The 18,850-nt window shown below is 45.3% G+C and overlaps 1 protein-coding gene across 2 annotated transcripts in view; it reads right to left on the reverse strand.

Moving 5' to 3' along the window:
* LOC144493794 (regulating synaptic membrane exocytosis protein 1-like) overlaps positions 1 to 18,850 on the reverse strand; it is a 259,737-nt gene that overhangs the window by 23,391 nt on the left and 217,496 nt on the right. For both annotated transcript variants that reach the window (XM_078213289.1, XM_078213291.1), the window contains one exon: positions 8,293 to 8,394. In XM_078213289.1, coding sequence (XP_078069415.1) covers positions 8,293 to 8,394 — 102 coding nt within the window. The remainder of the gene's footprint in view (positions 1 to 8,292; positions 8,395 to 18,850) is intronic.

Below are 18,850 nucleotides of genomic sequence, written 5' to 3' on the forward strand. Positions count from 1 at the left end.
AGTGGGTAAGTTAGAATAGAATTGAATCCCTACAATACAGAAGGAGGTCATTTGGCCCATCGAGTCTGTACCGACCACAATTCCACCCAGGCCCTAACCCCGTGACCCCTTACATTTACCCTGCTAATCCCCCTGACACTGGGGTAAATTTAGCATGGCCAATCCACCCAACTCACACATCTTTTGGACTTGTTGTTAGAAGGTATTCTGAGAGACAGGATCCATAGGCATTTAGAGAGGCAAGGACTGATTAGAGACAGTCAGCGTGACTTTGTAAGTGGAAGATGATGTCTCACTGAATTTGAGTGAATTTTTTGAAAGGGTAATCAAGAAGATAGATGAGGGAAGTGCAGTTGACGTTGCCTACTTGGACTTTTTTGACAAGGTACCGCATTAGGTTAAACCTCATGGGCTCCATACTGATGTAGCCAATTGGAAATTGGCTTCATGACAGAAGACAGAGGGTTGTTGTAGAGGGTTTTTTTCAAACTGGAGGCTTGTGATCAATGGTGTGCCTCGGTGCTGGGTCCAATGTTATTTGTCATTTATATTAATGATTTGGATGGGAATTTAGGAGGCATAGTTAGTAAGTTTACAGATGACATCAAGATTGGTGGCATAGTGGACAGTGAAGAAGGTTATCTAGGATTGCAACTGGATCTTTATCAATTGGGCCAGTGGGCTGATGAATGGCAGATGGAGCTTAATTTAGATAAATGCAAGGTGATGCATTTTGGTAGATTGAACCAGAGCAGGACTTACTCAGTTAATGGTAGGGCATTGGGGAGAGTTGTAGAACAAAGAGATCTAGGGATACAGGTTCATAGTTCCTTGAAAGTGGAGTCAGAAGTGGACAGGGTGGTGAAGAAGACATTCAGCATGCTTGGTTTCATTGGTCAGAACATTGAATACAGGAGTTGGGACGTCTTGTTGAAGTTGTACAAGACATTGGTAAGCGCACACTTGGAATACTGTGTACAGTTCCAGTCACCCTATTATAGAAATGATATTACTAAACTAGGAAGAGGGCAGAAAAGAATTACTAGGATGCCACTGGGACTTGATGGTTTGAGTAATAAGGAGAGGCTGGATAGACTGGGACTTTTCCTCTGGAGCGTAGGAGGCTGAGGGGTGATCTTATAGAGGTCTCGAAAATAATGAGGGGCATAGATAAGTCAACATGTGTTCCCAACGGAAGGGGAGTCTAAAACTAGAGAGCATAGGTTTAAAGTGAGAGGGGAGAGATACAAAAGGGTCCAGAGGGGCAAGTTTTTCACAGAGGGTTGCGAGTGTCTGGGACGAGTTGCCAGATGTAGTAGTAGGAGGAGGTACAATTTTGTTTTTTAAAAAGCATTTGGACAGTTACAGTTGGTAGAGAGGGATATTGGCCAAACAAGGACAATTGGGACTAGCTTAATGGTAAAAACTGGGCAGCATGAACATGTTAGGCCAGAAGACCTGTTCCCACGCTGTAAATGTCTATGACTCCAGGCCTTCCCTCTCCTTACAGTCTTGGTGTGCAGGGGACAATTTCAAAGTTTGTGGAGGATACAAAACTTGGAAGTATTGTAAAATCGTGAGGAGGACAGTGTGGAACTTCAAAAGGACATAGATAGGCTGATGGCAGATAAGTGGCAGATAAAGCTCTATCCAGAGAAGTGTGAGGTGATACATTTTGATAGGAAGAACATGGAGAGATGATACAAGGTAAGTGAGCGAGTATATTTGGGAATTTGGATCAAAATGGTACTTATTTGGTTTCTAACTACTTCACTCTTCAGAAAATAGTCTTGTCCTGCTGCAGGGATTAGCAGTTTAGCATACATGGTATCTAGTAAGTTTTTCAGATTTCATAGAATTCATATAATCATTTAATCTCTAGAGTTCAGAAGTAGGCCATTCAGCCCATGGAGTCTGCACTGACTCTCTGACGGTATCTTACCCAGGCCCTCCCCCCACCCTATCCCTATAACCCTATGCATTTACCATGTCTAATCCATGTAACCTTTGGATTGTGTGAGGAAACTGGAGGAAACCCACACAGACATAGGGAGATGACGTAGGGAGATTGTGCACACTCCACAAAGACAGTCACTGCAATAAGGCAGCAGTGCTAACTGCTCTGCCACCATGCCGCCCTTTCCATTTCTAAAATTTAAAATAGGATTGAAACTGTTCTTTTGTAAGTTGAAAATATATAAAAAGCACCATAAAGAATTGAAAAATTAAATTCAGTAACTATTTAAAACACATTTAGGATGGCAGGATAGGTGGTGTGTCAGATGTGATCCAGGACATACATGTCTGCAGTATGATTCTGAGCTGAAGCTCCTCAAGCCTCAGGCACTTACTGCAGAATGAATACTTCACATCACTCTTCACCCAGGAGAATGAGGATAATGGTATGGAATTCAGGGAGAGGGACTGTGAGGTTCTTGAGCAAATTAACACAGGCAGCACGGTGGCACAGTGGTTAGCACTGCTGCCTCACAGTGCCAGGTTCCCGGTTCGATTCCCGGCTTGGGTCACTGTCTGTGTGGAGTTTGCACGTTCTCCCCATGTCTGCGTGGGTTTCCTCTGGGTGCTCCAGTTTCCTCCCACAATCTGAAAGACATGCTGGTTAGGTGCATTGACCCGAACAGGCGCCGGAATATGGTGACTAGGGGGATTTCACAGTAACTTCATTGCAGTGTTGTGAGCCTTACTTGTGACTAATAAATAAACTTTAAATTTTACTTTAACAGAAGGACAAGGTATTGGCAGCCTTAAAAGTGGATAAATCTCCAGGCTCAGATGAATTGTGCCCTAGGCTGCTGTGGGAGGCAAGGGAGGAGATTGCAGGGGCTCTGACCCAGGGAAGGTGCCAGATGACTGGAGAACAGCTATTGTGGTTCTGCTATTTAAGAAGGGTTGTAGATATAAACCAGAGAACTACAGACTAGTAAGTCTCATGTCAGTGATAGGGAAACTATTAGAGAAATGTCTGAAGGAGAGCATCTACCTCCACTTGAGAGGCAAAGCTTGATCAGGGATAGTCAGCATGGCTTCATCAGATGGAGGTCATGCCTAACAAATATGATTAAATTTTTTGAGGAGGTGACCAGGTGTGTAGACGAGGGTCGTGCAGCCGATGTAGTTTAGAGGATTTCAGCAAAGCCTTTGACAAGGTCCCACATGGGATACTTGTAAAAAACGTATATTCACATGGGATAAGGGTAATTTGATAAATTGTGAGGTGATACACTTTGGAAGGAGTAATTTTACAAGGAAGTATTCAATGAATAGTAGGGCACTAAGGGACCTTGTTGTCTTTTCCCACAGATCTCTGAAAGTGGAAGGACATGTTAGTAGGGAGGTGAAAAAGACATATGGGACATCAGTCGAGGCATAGATTACAAAAGCAGAGCAGTCACATCAGAGTAGTATAGAGCTTTAGTGAGGCCACAGCTAGAGTACTGTATGCTGTTCTGGTTGCCACATTATAGGAAGGATGTGATTGCACTGGAAGGGGTGCAGAGGCGATTCACCAGGATGGAACATTTAAGTTAGGAAGAGAGGTTGCATAGGCTTGATTTGTTTTCATTGGAGCAGAGATGACTGAGGGGCAACCTGATTGAGGTGTACAAGATTATGAGAGACATGGACAGAGTGGATAAGGAGCAGTTGAAGGGTAAATCATGAAGGGACATAGGTTCAAGGTGAGGGGTACGGGGTTTAGGGGGGACGTGAGGAAAAACATTTTTACCCAGAGGGTGATGACAGTCTGGAAATGTGCTGGCTGGGAGAGTGGTAGAGGTGGGTTGCCTCACATCCTTTAAAAAGTACCTGGATGAGCACTTGGCACATTCAGGGCGACGTGCCAAGTGCTGGCAGATGGGATTAGGTGAGAGTTCAGGTGTTTCTAATGCGTCGGTGCGGACTCGATAGGCTGAAGGATCTCTTCTGTGCTGTATGATTCTATGATGGAAGGTTGCTATTGTGATGAGAAGCCTGTGACCAGTGATGCACTACAGAGATCGGTGCTGAACCTTTGCTGTTTGTTATATATATTAATGATTTGGATATGATTGTAGAAGGTATAATTTGTCAGCTTGCAGATGACATGAAAATTGGTGGTCTTGTTGATAATGAGGAGGATAGTCTTGGGCTACAGACTGATATTGATCAGCTGGTAAGTTGGGCATAGTAATGGCAGATGAAATTTAATCCTGATTAAGTTTGAGGTGATGCATTTTGGGAGGCCTAATATGGGTAGGATATACACAATGAACGGTAGGTCCCTAGGGAGTGTTGAGGAGCAAAGGGATCTTGGTGCACAAGTCCATAGATTCCTGAAGATGGCAGCACAGGTAGAAAGAGTGGTGAAGAAGTCATACGCAATGCTTGCCTTCATTATGTGGAGATGCCGGCGTTGGACTGGGGTAAACACAGTAAGAAGTTTAACAACACCAGGTTAAAGTCCAACAGGTTTATTTGGTAGCAAAAGCCACACAAGCTTTCGGAGCTCTAAGCCCCTTCTTCAGGTGAGTGGGAATTCTGTTCACAAACAGAGCTTATAAAGACACAGACTCAATTTACATGAATAATGGTTGGAATGCGAATACTTACAACTAATCAAGTCTTTAAGAAACAAAACCATGTGAGTGGAGAGAGCATCAAGACAGGCTAAAAAGATGTGTATTGTCTCCAGACAAGACAGCCAGTGAAACTCTGCAGGTCCACGCAACTGTGGGAGTTACAAATAGTGTGACATGAACCCAATATCCCGGTAGAGGCCGTCCTCGTGTGTGCGGAACTTGGCTATCAGTTTCTGCTCAGCGACTCTGCGCTGTCGTGTGTCGCGAAGGCCGCCTTGGAGAACGCTTACCCGAATATCAGAGGCCGAATGCCCGTGACCGCTGAAGTGCTCCCCAACAGGAAGAGAACAGTCTTGCCTGGTGATTGTCGAGCGGTGTTCATTCATCCGTTGTCGCAGCGTCTGCATAGTTTCCCCAATGTACCATGCCTCGGGACATCCTTTCTTGCAGCGTATCAGGTAGACAACGTTGGCCGAATTGCAAGAGTATGTACCGTGTACCTGGTGGATGGTGTTCTCATGTGAGATGATGGCATCTGTGTCGATGATCCGGCACGTCTTGCAGAGGTTGCTGTGGCAGGGTTGTGTGGTGTCATGGTCACTGTTCTCCTGAAGGCTGGGTAGTTTGCTGCGGACAATGGTCTGTTTGAGGTTGTGCGGTTGTTTGAAGGCAAGAAGTGGGGGTGTGGGGATGGCCTTGGCGAGATGTTCGTCTTCATCAATGTTTTAAATATATAACACATTGATGAAGACGAACATCTCGCCAAGGCCATCTCCACACCCCCACTTCTTGCCTTCAAACAACCGCACAACCTCAAACAGACCATTGTCCGCAGCAAACTACCCAGCCTTCAGGAGAACAGTGACCATGACACCACACAACCCTGCCACAGCAACCTCTGCAAGACATGCCGGATCATCGACACAGATGCCATCATCTCACGTGAGAACACCATCCACCAGGTACACGGTACATACTCTTGCAATTCGGCCAACGTTGTCTACCTGATACGCTGCAAGAAAGGATGTCCCGAGGCATGGTACATTGGGGAAACTATGCAGACGCTGCGACAACGGATGAATGAACACCGCTCGACAATCACCAGGCAAGACTGTTCTCTTCCTGTTGGGGAGCACTTCAGCGGTCACGGGCATTCGGCCTCTGATATTCGGGTAAGCGTTCTCCAAGGCGGCCTTCGCGACACACGACAGCGCAGAGTCGCTGAGCAGAAACTGATAGCCAAGTTCCGCACACACGAGGACGGCCTCTACCGGGATATTGGGTTCATGTCACACTATTTGTAACTCCCACAGTTGCGTGGACCTGCAGAGTTTCACTGGCTGTCTTGTCTGGAGACAATACACATCTTTTTAGCCTGTCTTGATGCTCTCTCCACTCACATGGTTTTGTTTCTTAAAGACTTGATTAGTTGTAAGTATTCGCATTCCAACCATTATTCATGTAAATTGAGTCTGTGTCTTTATAAGCTCTGTTTGTGAACAGAATTCCCACTCACCTGAAGAAGGGGCTTAGAGCTCCGAAAGCTTGTGTGGCTTTTGCTACCAAATAAACCTGTTGGACTTTAACCTGGTGTTGTTAAACTTCTTACTGTCCCTTCATTAGCCAGGGCATAGAAAGGAGATCTTGGTACAATTGGTTAGGCCACAGATGGAATATCCTGTTCAGTTCTGGGCATCACACTATTGCAATGCCATGATTGTATAGGAGAAGGTGAAGAGGATGCTGCATGGGATGAGCTGGATAGGCTGTGTTTGTTTTCCCTGATGTGGAGATGCCGGCGTTGGACTGGGGTAAGCGCAATAAGATGTCTCACAACACCAGGTTAAAGTCCAACAGGTTTATTTGGCAGCACAAGCTTTCGGAGTCTCAGGCTCCTGAAGAAGGGTAGGGCAGTGGATGTTATCTACATGGACTTCAGTCAGGCCTTTGACAAGGTCCCCCATGGCAGACTGGTGCAGAAGGTGAAGTCACATGGGATCAGAGGTGAGCTAACAAGGTGGATACAAAACTGGCTCGGTCAGCAGGGTAGCAGTGGAAGGGTGCGTTTCTGAATGGAGGGCTGTGACAAGTGGTGTTTCCCAGGGATCAGTGCTGGGACCTTTGCTGTTTGTAATATATATATATATATAAATGATTTGGAGGAAAATGTAACTGGATTGGTTAGCAAGTTTGCGGACGACACAAAGATTGGTGGATTTGCGGATAGCGATGAGGACCATCAAAGGATACAGCAGGATATAGATTGGTTGGAGACTTGGGCGGAGAGATGGCAGATGGAATTTAATCCGGACAAATATGAGGTAATGTATTTTGGAAGGTCTAATACAGATAGGAAATATACAGTAAATGGCAGAACCCTTAAGAGTATTGATAGGCAAAGGGATCTGGGTGTACAGGTACACAGGTCACTGAAAGTGGTAGGTAGGTAGTCAAGAAGGCACATGGCATGCTTGCCTTCATCGGCCGGGGTATTGAGTTTAAAAATTGGCAAGTCATGTTGCAGCTTTCTAGAACCTTAGTTAGGCCGCACTTGGAATATAGTGTTCAATTCTGGTCACCACACTATCAGAAGGATGTGGAGGCTTTGAAGAGGGTACAGAAAAGATTTACCAGGATGTTGCCTGGTATTAGCTATGAGGAGAGGTTGGAGAAACTTGGTTTGTTCTCACTGGAGCGACGGAGGTTGAGGGGAGACCTGATAGAAGTCTACAAGATTATGAGAGGCATGGACAGAGTGGATAGTCAGAAGCTTTTTCTCAGGGTGGAAGAGTCAATTACTGGGGCGCATAGGTTTAAGGTACGAGGGGCAAGGTTTAAAGGAGATGTACGAGACAGATTTTTTACACAGAGTAGTGGGTGCCTGGAACTCGTTGCCGGAGGAGGATACGGTCGTGACTTTTAAAGGGCATCTTGACAAGTACATGAATAGGATGGGCATAGAGGGATATGGTCCCCGGATGGGTAGGGGGTTTTAGTTGAGTCGGGCAGCATGGTCGGTGCAGGCTTGGAGGGCCGAAGGGCCTGTTCCTGTGCTGTAATTTTCTTTGTTCTCCCCATGTCTGTGTGGATTTCCTCCAGGTGCTCCAGTTTCCTCCCACAGTCCAAAGATGTGCGGGTTCGGTGGATTGACCATGTTAAATTGCCCTTTAGTTGCAGGGGGACTAGCTAGGCTGAATGCATGAGGGTTATGGGAATAGGGCCTGGGTGGGATTGTGGTCGGTGCAGTATCGGTGGGCCAAATGTCCTCCTTCCACACTGTAGGATTCTATGATTCTATACACCTTGCAGCAGAAGGCCTGGAAGAGTAATCAGCAGTAAAATTCCTGACTAATTCCTTTACAACATGTCATCTCTATCAATTGCTAAACATTTCAGTTATCTGTACTGTGTTTTCATGAAGAACCATTATTCCAACCATTATTTTGTAAATTGACTTTGTGTCTTTATATGCCCTGTTTGCGAACAGAACTCCCACTTAGCTGATGAAGGAGCAGTGCTCCGAAAGCTAGTGGCTTTTGCTACTAAATAAACCTGTTGGACTTTAACCTGGTGTTGTGAGACTTCTTACTGTGTTTTCATGAAGAAACTCTCCCCCTCCCCACCCACCAGATTTCAAGAACATGGTTAACGTGTACATCATTGCATTTAGCCTTTCAACATCTACAGCATCACAAAGATCAAACTGGTTATTTACCTGGGAGTGATTTAGAGCCTGTTTTTTGATTGAGGCCTCGGGCTCGAATTATTTCAACTTCCAGCTGCCCTTTCCGATCGACCATTCCAATCTGAATGTCACCTGGGGAGATAAAGGAAATTTAAAGTTTAAAAAGATATATTCTTTGGCTTTAAGAAATCCTAGTTCTCATTCACATATACCAAACACAGGAAAATGGAACTGTTTCCAGGCATTCTGAGGGACACCAAAATTTACAGCAGGCATTAGAGCCAATTTCCTCAACTTTGTTATATAGAAAATTGATCATATATAAAATATTGATGCAGGATAATTCACAGCAGCATTCTCAACAATGAAAATATACTTGCTATCAGAGGATACTGATAATGCAATGACACCAGCATAAATGATTATCAGTTACTCTCGAGACGATGTGTCTCCAGTAACTTGAGTATAAGATTTAACTTTGCGGCCTCTGACTGCTCCAGGGAGCAGAACACTGAGTATAAAAGCTAACTTACCTCGGGGTTTCGTGGCCTAGTCTCCAGGAAGGAGTCGGAGGGGGGAGCAGCAGAACATTGAGTATAAAACTAACCAACCTCTGTAGTTGAAAAAAACTAAAAGAAAACCTGAACAGGTCAGAGGCTAGGAATACTGCGTCGAGTAACTCACCTCTTGACTCCCCATAGCCTATCCACCATCTACAAGGCACAAGTCAGGAGTGTGATGGAATATTCCCCACTTGCCTGGATGAGGGCAGCTCCAACAACACTCAAGAAGCTTGACACCATCCAGACAAAGCAGCCTGCTAGTTTGGCACCATATCTACAAACATTCAATCCCTCCACCACTGACGCTAAGTAGTAGCAGTGCGTACTATCTACAAGATAGGTAGGGACATGACCGGCGCAACTTGTGGGCCAAAGGGTCTGTTTGTGCTGTATTTTTTCTATGTTCTATGTTCTTCTATGTTCTAAGATGCACTGCAGCAATTCACCAAAGATCCTTCAACAGCACCTTCCAAACCATGACCACAGGTCGGCGCAACATCGACGGCTGAAGGGCCTGTACTGCGCTGTAATGCTCTATGTTCTATCTAGAAGGACTAGGGCAGCAGATACATGAGAACACCACCACCTGCAAGTTCCCCTCCAAGCCACTCACCATCCTGACTTGGAAATATATCGCCGCCATTCCTTCGCTGGGTCAAAATCCTGGAATTCCCTCCCGAACAGCATTGTGGGTCAACCCACAGAACACGGACTGCAGCGATTCAAGAAGGCAGCTCACCACCACCTTCTCAAGGACAACTAGGAATGGGCAATAAATGCTGGCCAGCCAGCGACACCCATGTCCCACGAATGAATAAAAGAAAACATGACCTTCTGCAGTGATGTAGGGGTGCTAAATTAGGCTAATAGAAAACACAATCATGGTTTGAGAACATTAACACAATACTGATTTAAGGGTGAATGATCTTAGAAAATGGAAAGCACTGACAAGAGCTGTCATTATAAAAGACAGCTAATAACAAGTATTCTTCATTTAAAACATGTATTTTGAATTTATAAAATGGATGCAGTTTGCTTTTAGAATACATTTTGTGAAACTTCAGCCAACAGCAAGATAGAGCAGGGTTTGATGGGATGGGTTAGCAGATGGAGCCTGCATTCCCAGGGACAGTGGTTTTACTGAATGCAGCTACTTTATCAGCAGTTGTCGGGAACAAAATGGCTACCAACGTCAGTTTGATGAATAGAACTATATAGCTCAAAACTGATAATGCAGGTGCAAGGCAGACATAAGGATTTTCTCAGGGTCGGACTCGTGTCACATGGGTTTAAGTCTGCGGGAATCATTTTCCCATTTCATGGTCCAGCGTGTTGCTGGGCAACACAGGAAGGTAACATCGAAAATTAAGGACAAATAAGATCCCATGAGCCCAGGATGTAAATTGTTACTGGCTGAAGTTGGTGACAGAGCTGATTATTGACTGATTTGTATTAATGTTTATTGGATAATGCCTACTGGAAAGGTGGGAAATATGATTTTGAAAATGTATAATTGCCCTCACGGAGGCATTGTTTTTCAGAGTGATATTGGGCTGTCCGCATTCTCTACCTGAAGTGCTGGGCTACTTTATATCATTCTCCCATTCGATCTTTTGGTTAACAAAGTCACGTCTTAAAATCTGAATTTCATGAGTCTCTGTATTTGGCTTAAGTTTAGCAATACATTACTTCAAAAGGAAACCCCTGTCAACATGCAGGTTGATGATGCATGCACGATCAAGAAGGAAAAAAGTAGACATTTCTGCACTACAAGAAACTAGGCTCATTCAAAGTGGACCGCTTAAAGAGAAGCACTAAAATATTCTTCTGGCAGTAAAATGACCTAGGCAACATGTCAGCATTGTGTGGATTTGACAGTAAAAAAATATTCCACACCTGCATCCCTCTCTTGCTCCGCAACACTCCCACCTCAGAGATTGTCAACAAATGTGGGCTCTGTTAAGGTAATGTGCATCAATGTCCTGACACTCACTTCCACCCCAGCAGGGTTTAAAGGAGAGAAGAGTGAGCTTTCTGAGACTCGGTGAGGGAGGCTTAGTGGAATGAGAGAGAGTGTGTGAGACTTCACTGACTGAGCATGATTAAAGAAGCAAAAGGAAACAAGAGGGACTCAGAGACACGGTGCCAGTGAAATTGTGCGTTCACTTCCAAGAGACATCACAGGGAAACCAGTAGGTGATTTGTTGGTGAGTATTTCCAATTTATCTTATCTAAATTCAGAATAAATTGGTGAATATTATCTTGTAAGGTTTATTAATGCAAGGTTTATTGGTAATGTTAATGTAGGGTTTATCAGCATTATTCTTTGGGTCAAATTATGGGAAACATAGAGAAGTCACACACAAGTTCCATGTGATGAACCTCATCTGCCAAATGGCAGAATTGGGGAGATGGTGATGCAGTGGTAATGTCCAGAGACCTAAAGTAATGGTCTCAGGTTTGAATCCCACCATGGCAGATGGTGAAATCTGAATTCCGTAAAATTCTGGAATTAAAAGTCTAACGATAACCATGAAACCATTGTCAATTATCATAAAAACCCATTTGGTTCACTAATGTCCTTGAGGGAAGGAAATCTGCTGTCCTTACCAGGTCTGACTTACAAGTAACTTTAGATCTACAACAATGTGGCTAACTCTTTTTCGGAGTTAAAGTTTATTTACCAGTCACAAGTAGGCTCACATTCACACTGCAATGAAGTTACTGTGAAAATCCCCTAGTCACCACACTCCGGCACCTGTTTGGCTACACTGAGAGAAGTTTAGCATGATCAATTCACCTAACCGGCACATCTTTGGACTGTGGGAGTGTAAGGGGAAAATACAAGGAAAGCACACTTGAAAATGGTTGCCTGGCACATAGAGTTAACTGGGAAAGGAGCCATAAAGCAGACACCGGCTTCCACTGACACAGAAATCACTTTAAATCAAAACCTAACAGACAAGCCATTTCTAAATCACAGACAGTGACTCAAAGTAAACAATCACCTCAGGAAGCCAAGCCAAGGGTTGAGACATCTTTTGTGATAAGGAAAACCCGAGACAAAGGGAATAGATTAGCCATAGGAAGAGCGGGAAAATATGAATGCGAGGAAACCAATTAACATCTGAATGAGCCGAAACCAACCATTGATAGATACAGACATAAGGAAATGTACCCATTCATAAGAACAATACTATGTTAAATGTCTATATCTGTTTGTACCTGCCTAAAACGATGTGATAATGTTCAAATCACCGGTCCATCCATTGTGTAGAGAGTATAAAGATGGACTGCTCCCGACATTTTACCGAGAGGTGGTCTACTACTGACTTGTGCCTTGTCTCCCGGAGCTCCGTTGAATAAAGTGTGTTCTCTGAATCTCGAAGTCTGACTACTAGTGGATTTTTCCCACAACAAATTGGCGTAGTCGGCTAGGATCCTATTACTGGTGAGATCGATTGGCCACGATCGCAACCGGGGTAGAGATCGCGGAATCTGAGAGTCAGACTGGATCAGAAAATACAGTTTACAAGGGGGAAATATTTGTACTGTGTATTTGTTATAGTGATAAGTACTAACTGCTGATAGTAATAAGAAACTGTGATTTGTGCTGATCAACAAAAGGACGGTAGTGCCTGTCTCAAAATCTCTGCCTTAGACTGGCTATTAAGAGCAGAAATCTGCCACGTGAAGGTCAGGAATTGAAGTGAGTGAGAGACACCAAGGGCACTAAAGGATTGTGAAGCACAAGGGGCAGAAGTCGGTTTAACATCAAACTCTGTAGTGGCGAACAGACGCAGAGGTGCCAGCTGATTGCATGAAAGTTTGAAAAGTTGAGAACTGTACTGTCAATATTGTGAAAAGCGGGGCGGAACAGGAGTTTGATCAACTCTGACCTAAACCGGACTCCGGTGGAGAAGCACGTTGCCGAAGTGGTAATCGTGGAAGCCGTGAGTATAACTTGAAACCCTGTAACGGCAGTGAAACACGGTGTGAGAATAGCAATAATGGCCGGGGGTAGTGAAGTCCCTACGGTAGAGAGCACACTTTGCTAAGAGTAGTAATAGTGGCCGGGGGTAGTGAAGTCCCTACGGTAGAGAGCACACTTTATGAAAGAGTAATCGTGGCCGGGGTTAGTGAAATCTGTGAAATGGCAGATAGTGGAGTTAAAAGGGGATCTGCAGGTTCCCTGATTGAAATTTACATGACAGACAGGAAGGAGTTAATAAAGAGAATGCAAAAGGATGGCTGGCATGCTTCTCAAACCTTAGAGCAGCAGCAGAGATAAAGAAAAAAGAAACAAAACAAAGAAAATAGGAGTAATGTTAACACATCTGTTAGCAGGTCTAATTGAACAAGTAGCTGCCTCGACTAAGAAATGGAGGGAAGATAAAGAAAGAATTGGAGAATTAGAATCCCGAGTGAGGGAACTGGAAAAGCAAAATCAGGTTTTAGAAAGGCAGTGGGGAGGAGAAACTGATCCTCTACCTTCTTATGAGTCTACCCAGCGAGGACCAACCGCTCCCTCAGAGGAATGGGAACAGCTGGAGCACAACTTAGCGTCCATAACCCGAGGGGGAACAGCAACGCGACCAAAAGCAAGTTATAAACCCTTTACCTCAGGTGAGAGACAGCAGATAATGACTTCCCTGGGCAAATTACAAAGTAGAAGCGTGAACACTACATTCTGGGAAGAATTAGACACGATCTGGGTAGGACACCAATTAAACCGAAGAGACGTACACCAGCTGGTCAGGGCAGCCTGTCCAGCGGATAAGTGGAGGCAGGTAGCAGGTGGACCCGCTGCCCCTATAGCACAGGATTATAATGGGGGACAGTGGACACATGTAATCCCCCTAACAGCAGAGATAGATGCCCAACAGGCACCCTTCTTACAGTTTAAAGAAGAAATTCAGAGGGTCTTAGGGAATGCTCCCACTAACTGGAGCAGAATTACCACCACAAAGCAGCTAAAGGGAGAAGGAGCCTCTGAGTACGGGGAACGATTGTTCCGGATATACCAAGAGTGCTCAGGACAAGGGAATCCAGGGCGAGGGGATCGAGCGCTCATCCAGGCTTTTAAGGATGGACTCTCCAGTTCTCACCAGCTCATCCTAAAAATGGGAGTGGTTATGTCCCAAGATTACGATGAGCTGGTGGAATGGGCTAGCGGCATCCCAGGGGAAGAGAAACCCCAGGCAAGAGCAAGGCTAGAACGAATAGCAGCCTACAGTAACGGGAATGGAACAAAGCCTAAATTGATTTGCCACAATTGTGGCCGACAAGGGCACTTTGCGAGGGATTGCGGGACTCCACGGAGAAAGAACAAAACTGGGAACAGTGGTAAGCATTGCAGCCACTGTAATAAACACGGACATACAGAAGCAGTATGTTGGAATAAGCATGGGAGACCCCCAACCCAATCCATGTCCCCAGCTGAACCGGAGGAGCCAAAAAACACCCAGGGTCAGCAGGATTGATGGTCTGCAGCCCCCGTCCACAAGGGTAAAAAGGAGGGAAGGATTTATGTGTCAGCACTGGTAGGGGGCAGGCAATGTGAGATGCTAGTGGACACAGGGGCATCCATATCCGTTACCGACCTACCCTTACCCACTACAAATAAAATGATTTATCTGACCGGGATAGGAGGGAACAAAACACCCGCCTACCTGAGTGAGACCACGTTAGTAGAAATAAATAATCTGTATATACCAATGAGGTTTTATGTGTGCAGAAATAACGAGGGTACAATAACGGGGAATGATTTAATGAAAGAATATGAGATCTTGATAGACTGTGGGAAGGGAGAATTAATTTGGCCAAGACAGGATGGTCGAAAAACTAGAATAGGGAAACGTACAAGTCACCTCGAAACCATTGAGGTGGCCACAGTCACCACCAGAAAATGGGAGTTAGAGACAGGAGGGTTCGGAGCCATCTGTGCTTCCGTTCCCGGAGTATGGGCTGAAACAAAGTTAGATACCGGTTTAACCAAAACGGACCCAATAAAGGTACCGGGACCAGAGCATAAGCCACACCGACAATACCCAATCAAACCAGAAGCAGAGAAACGTGTAGTAGAGATTGTTAAAGGGTTAGTGGAAAGAGGGATCCTGAGAGAAACCACAAGCACCACTAACTCCCCAACATGGCGAGTGAACAAACCTGACGGAAGCTATAGGCTCACGATAGATTATACCGGACTTAATAAAGTCACGTCCAAGCTGCACCCCATTGTAGCAAGCCCTTCGACAATCCTGAATGGACTGTCACAGGAGCATAAAATATTTACAGTACTGGACATAGCTAATGGATTCTGGTCCTTACCATTGGACCCTGAATCCCAAGACAAATTCGCATTTACAGTGGGGGACAGGCAGTACACTTGGACCCGTTTACCACAGGGATTCCACAACAGCCCCTCTATATTCCATCGAGTGATGAGTGACATCCTAAACAGGGTAGAACTGCCAGAGGGTAGCACGACCCTACAATATGTAGACGACATCCTAATAGCTTCAGAGTCCAAGTCAGGACATTAAGAAGCCTTATATTTAGTGCTGAACGAATTAAAAGCCGCGGGGTTGAAGGTCAGCCCCAAAAAGGCGCAGATCGGGAAATCACAGGTCCTATACCTAGGGCACCTTATATCCCAAGGACTTAAAGAAATACCGGCGGACAGGAAAGAGGCAATACAACAGATGCCGCGACCCGTTAACATAAGAGGGGTTAGAAAGGTGCTAGGACTATTCAACTACAGTCGGAGTTTCATCCAAGGGTTCTCAAAACTCGCAGAACCCATACAGAGACTCGTTAAAGGGGGGAAGCCAGCTTTAGACCCCGTAGAGTGGGGACCCGAGCAAGAAGAAGCTTACACTAAATTAAAAACAGAACTAATATCAGCCCCCGGACTCGGATTACCCGATCTTAACAAGGACTTCCACATTCATTGTAATAATGAGGAAGGGTTCTATTCCGCAGTAGTGACACAGGACCATGGCGACAGAAAGAGACCCATAGGGTATTATTCAGCCGCAGAGGGGCCGGTAGTCACCGGACTGCCAAGGTGCATAGCCGCCTTGGATTGCGCCGCCTGGGCTGTAAAGGTGAGCGAACCAGTAATCATGGCAGGGAATATAATCCTTCACACCAAACACACCTTGGTGGAAAAGCTGAACACGGGAAAACTAAAGTCAGTCTCAAACATGAAAAAGGCTAAATGGGAAGCTGTCCTCCTACCTCCCAGCAAGTCCGGAACAATAATAAGGGATACGGGAAATAACCCAGCAGAAGGGATCTTAGACGAAGGAGAACCCCACAATTGTGGGGATGTGGATGAAGGAGAGGGTAGGATAAAGGATATGCCCCTGATAACAGCTGAGGAGACCCTCTTTGTGGATGGGTCACGCAAACATGTGGAAGGATCACCACGGACAGGATGGGCAGTAGTGAATGATAAATTAGAAACAGTAAGGTCGGGTAGAATTGACGGAGGCTTGTCCGCACAAGTGGCAGAACTGGTGGCACTCACACAGGCACTTGAGTTATCTGAGGGTAAAGCGGTAAACATTTATTCAGATAGCCGCTGTGCCTTCGGAGTCACACATGATTACATGACAGCTTGGGGAAGGAGAGGGTTCATAACCACGGGGTTATGAACCCTCCAAGCACCAGCAGAGAATTGAGGCATTATTGAGAGCTAGTGAGAGACCTAGAGAAGCCGCAGTAATAAAAATTAAAGTGCACCAAAAGAGCCCGGAAGAGATAACCCAGACTGGTTAAATTTCAAAGGAAATCAAGCCGCAGATAGGGCGGCACAGTTAGCCCTAGAACAGGAAATAATTGACCAATTGCCAATAGCAGCAGACAGGAGCCGAAGTAGACGTTCGGGGCTTGCATGAGGATACCCCAAAGGAAGAAAAAGAGAAATGGGAAGCCCAGGGAGCGGTCAAAGGGACCGATGACATTTGGAGACGGGAGGATAAGGTAATGGCACCAGAGTGCATACAAAACACCCTATTGGAGCTACATCATGGACTCTCACATGTGGGTAGAGAGGCCATGATAACTAATATTGGGAAGGAGTGGTGGTGGAAGGGAATGGGAAAAGATATTGCCCGACACTGTCACCGATGCGTGACGTGCGCGCAACACAACCCTGGTAGACCCATAAAAATTAGAATGGGACACCAGCCGAGACCAAAGGGACACTGGGAACATCTACAAATAGATTTCACAGGACCACTACCACAGTCCCATGGCAAAACTTACTGTCTGGTTATCATAGACCAGTTCACCAGGTGGGTAGAAGCGTTCCCTACTTCAAACTGTACTGCTACCAGAGTGGCTAGGATATTGGCAGAGGAGGGAATCCCAAGATGGGGAGTACCCCTACAAATCGATTTGGACCAGGGAACGCACTTTACTGGAAAGGTGATAAAAACAGTATGCTTATTAATGGGGATAAAAGAAAAATTTCACATCCCCTACCAGCCACAGAGCTCTGGAATGGTGGGATGTATGAACAGAACACTAAAAAATGCACTAGCTAAAGCCATGCAGACATCAGGGAGAAGGTGGACAGAGGTATCGCCCACTATTTTAATGAAATTAAGAGCTACCACAAACTGGACAACCGGATTAACCCCTTATGAGCTAATGACAGGACGGGTGATGCAATTACCAGAAAGCATCATAACAGGTGGGACCGATGTCGGTCCACTAAAAGATAAAATCAAGAGATACGTTCTGGACCTGAGCACCCAGCTAAAAGGGATGCGCAAATTGGTAAAAGACAATCAGGAAATAAAAGATGCAGAGAGAGAGCTTGAAATGCTCCCTGACATCCCAACAGCGGGAAGTCGCGTCCTAGTGAAAACATTACCCGACAAACCAGGGTTTGCACCAAAGTGGAATGGGCCACATGAAATTAGACATAAGAGGGAAAGGTGTCTGGAAGCTTTTCCTCCCAACAGGTGGGAGGAAAAGCTTGTTCAGATACTGCAAGCTATCCGCTTTGTTTTATGGGGCAGGGATGGGGATGTGCCTATGCCTTAGTCCCTAAGAATGATTCTTGTGTACAGACACAGTGTGTCCGTCAACATTGTCGGATTAACAAGGGACAGATTACTTGTATTTGTGACGAACGGAAATGTTTAAATATAACCGCGGGAAGACAGCTTATTTGTGGGTAATGCAATGGAACTCACGTAAGCTCAGCCAAATGGACATACCCCTTTGATACTTACCAGGTGGTGGAATCAAATGGGAAGCCAAATAAACTGAACAATTGGCAGTATGAGCAAACTCATAATCGGGACACTATGTGTTACCGGGCTAAGAAGGGATATGTGTTCCTCTTCAATGGTACCTACATGACAGAAACACCAAACCTCCCAAACCGTTTTGCGGTAGGAACAATCGGACCACTGACTGTTCCATGCCCTCAGAAGGGGTACATTCGGAGGAGAATAGTAACCCGGGCTATTAGCAGGGAATTCTGCGCTGACTGGGAAGCCCCGGGTACACTGGGATCCTCACTGGGGTATGGGTTCCTTGGAGTTTTATCTCTGGGGGGGATCAGCCAGGGTAATTGGAGCAAAGAATAGAAACCATATTGTTTGTGGACTAACAATCCTGGGAAACAGCACTTCAAAAGCACTGGAGGCTGTTAACCAAGAAATGGCTGAACTAAGATTGTATGCGCAGCAGACACGATACGCAGTGGACTACCAGTTAGCACAACAAGGGGGAGTATGTGCAATCATAGGCAACAAATGCATAACCCATGTCACAGATGAGTCTTACAACATTACACAGGTCATCAATGACATCAGGAAACAACTTGATAACTTTAGACAGGGAGGAAGAGAGGAAGTAGTTGGCTGGCATGGCTGGTGGGAGAGTCCTGGGAGTCGTACCTGTTACATGGATTGGTCATACTCATTGTCATTATAATTGTCTGTTGTCTGACTATTGGATGCCTTAAAGTCTGTTTTAAAATAATGTTGACAAGAATTGTG

The sequence above is a fragment of the Mustelus asterias genome, chromosome 5, assembly GCF_964213995.1.
Source record: "Mustelus asterias chromosome 5, sMusAst1.hap1.1, whole genome shotgun sequence".
Taxonomy (NCBI): Eukaryota; Metazoa; Chordata; class Chondrichthyes; order Carcharhiniformes; family Triakidae; genus Mustelus; species Mustelus asterias.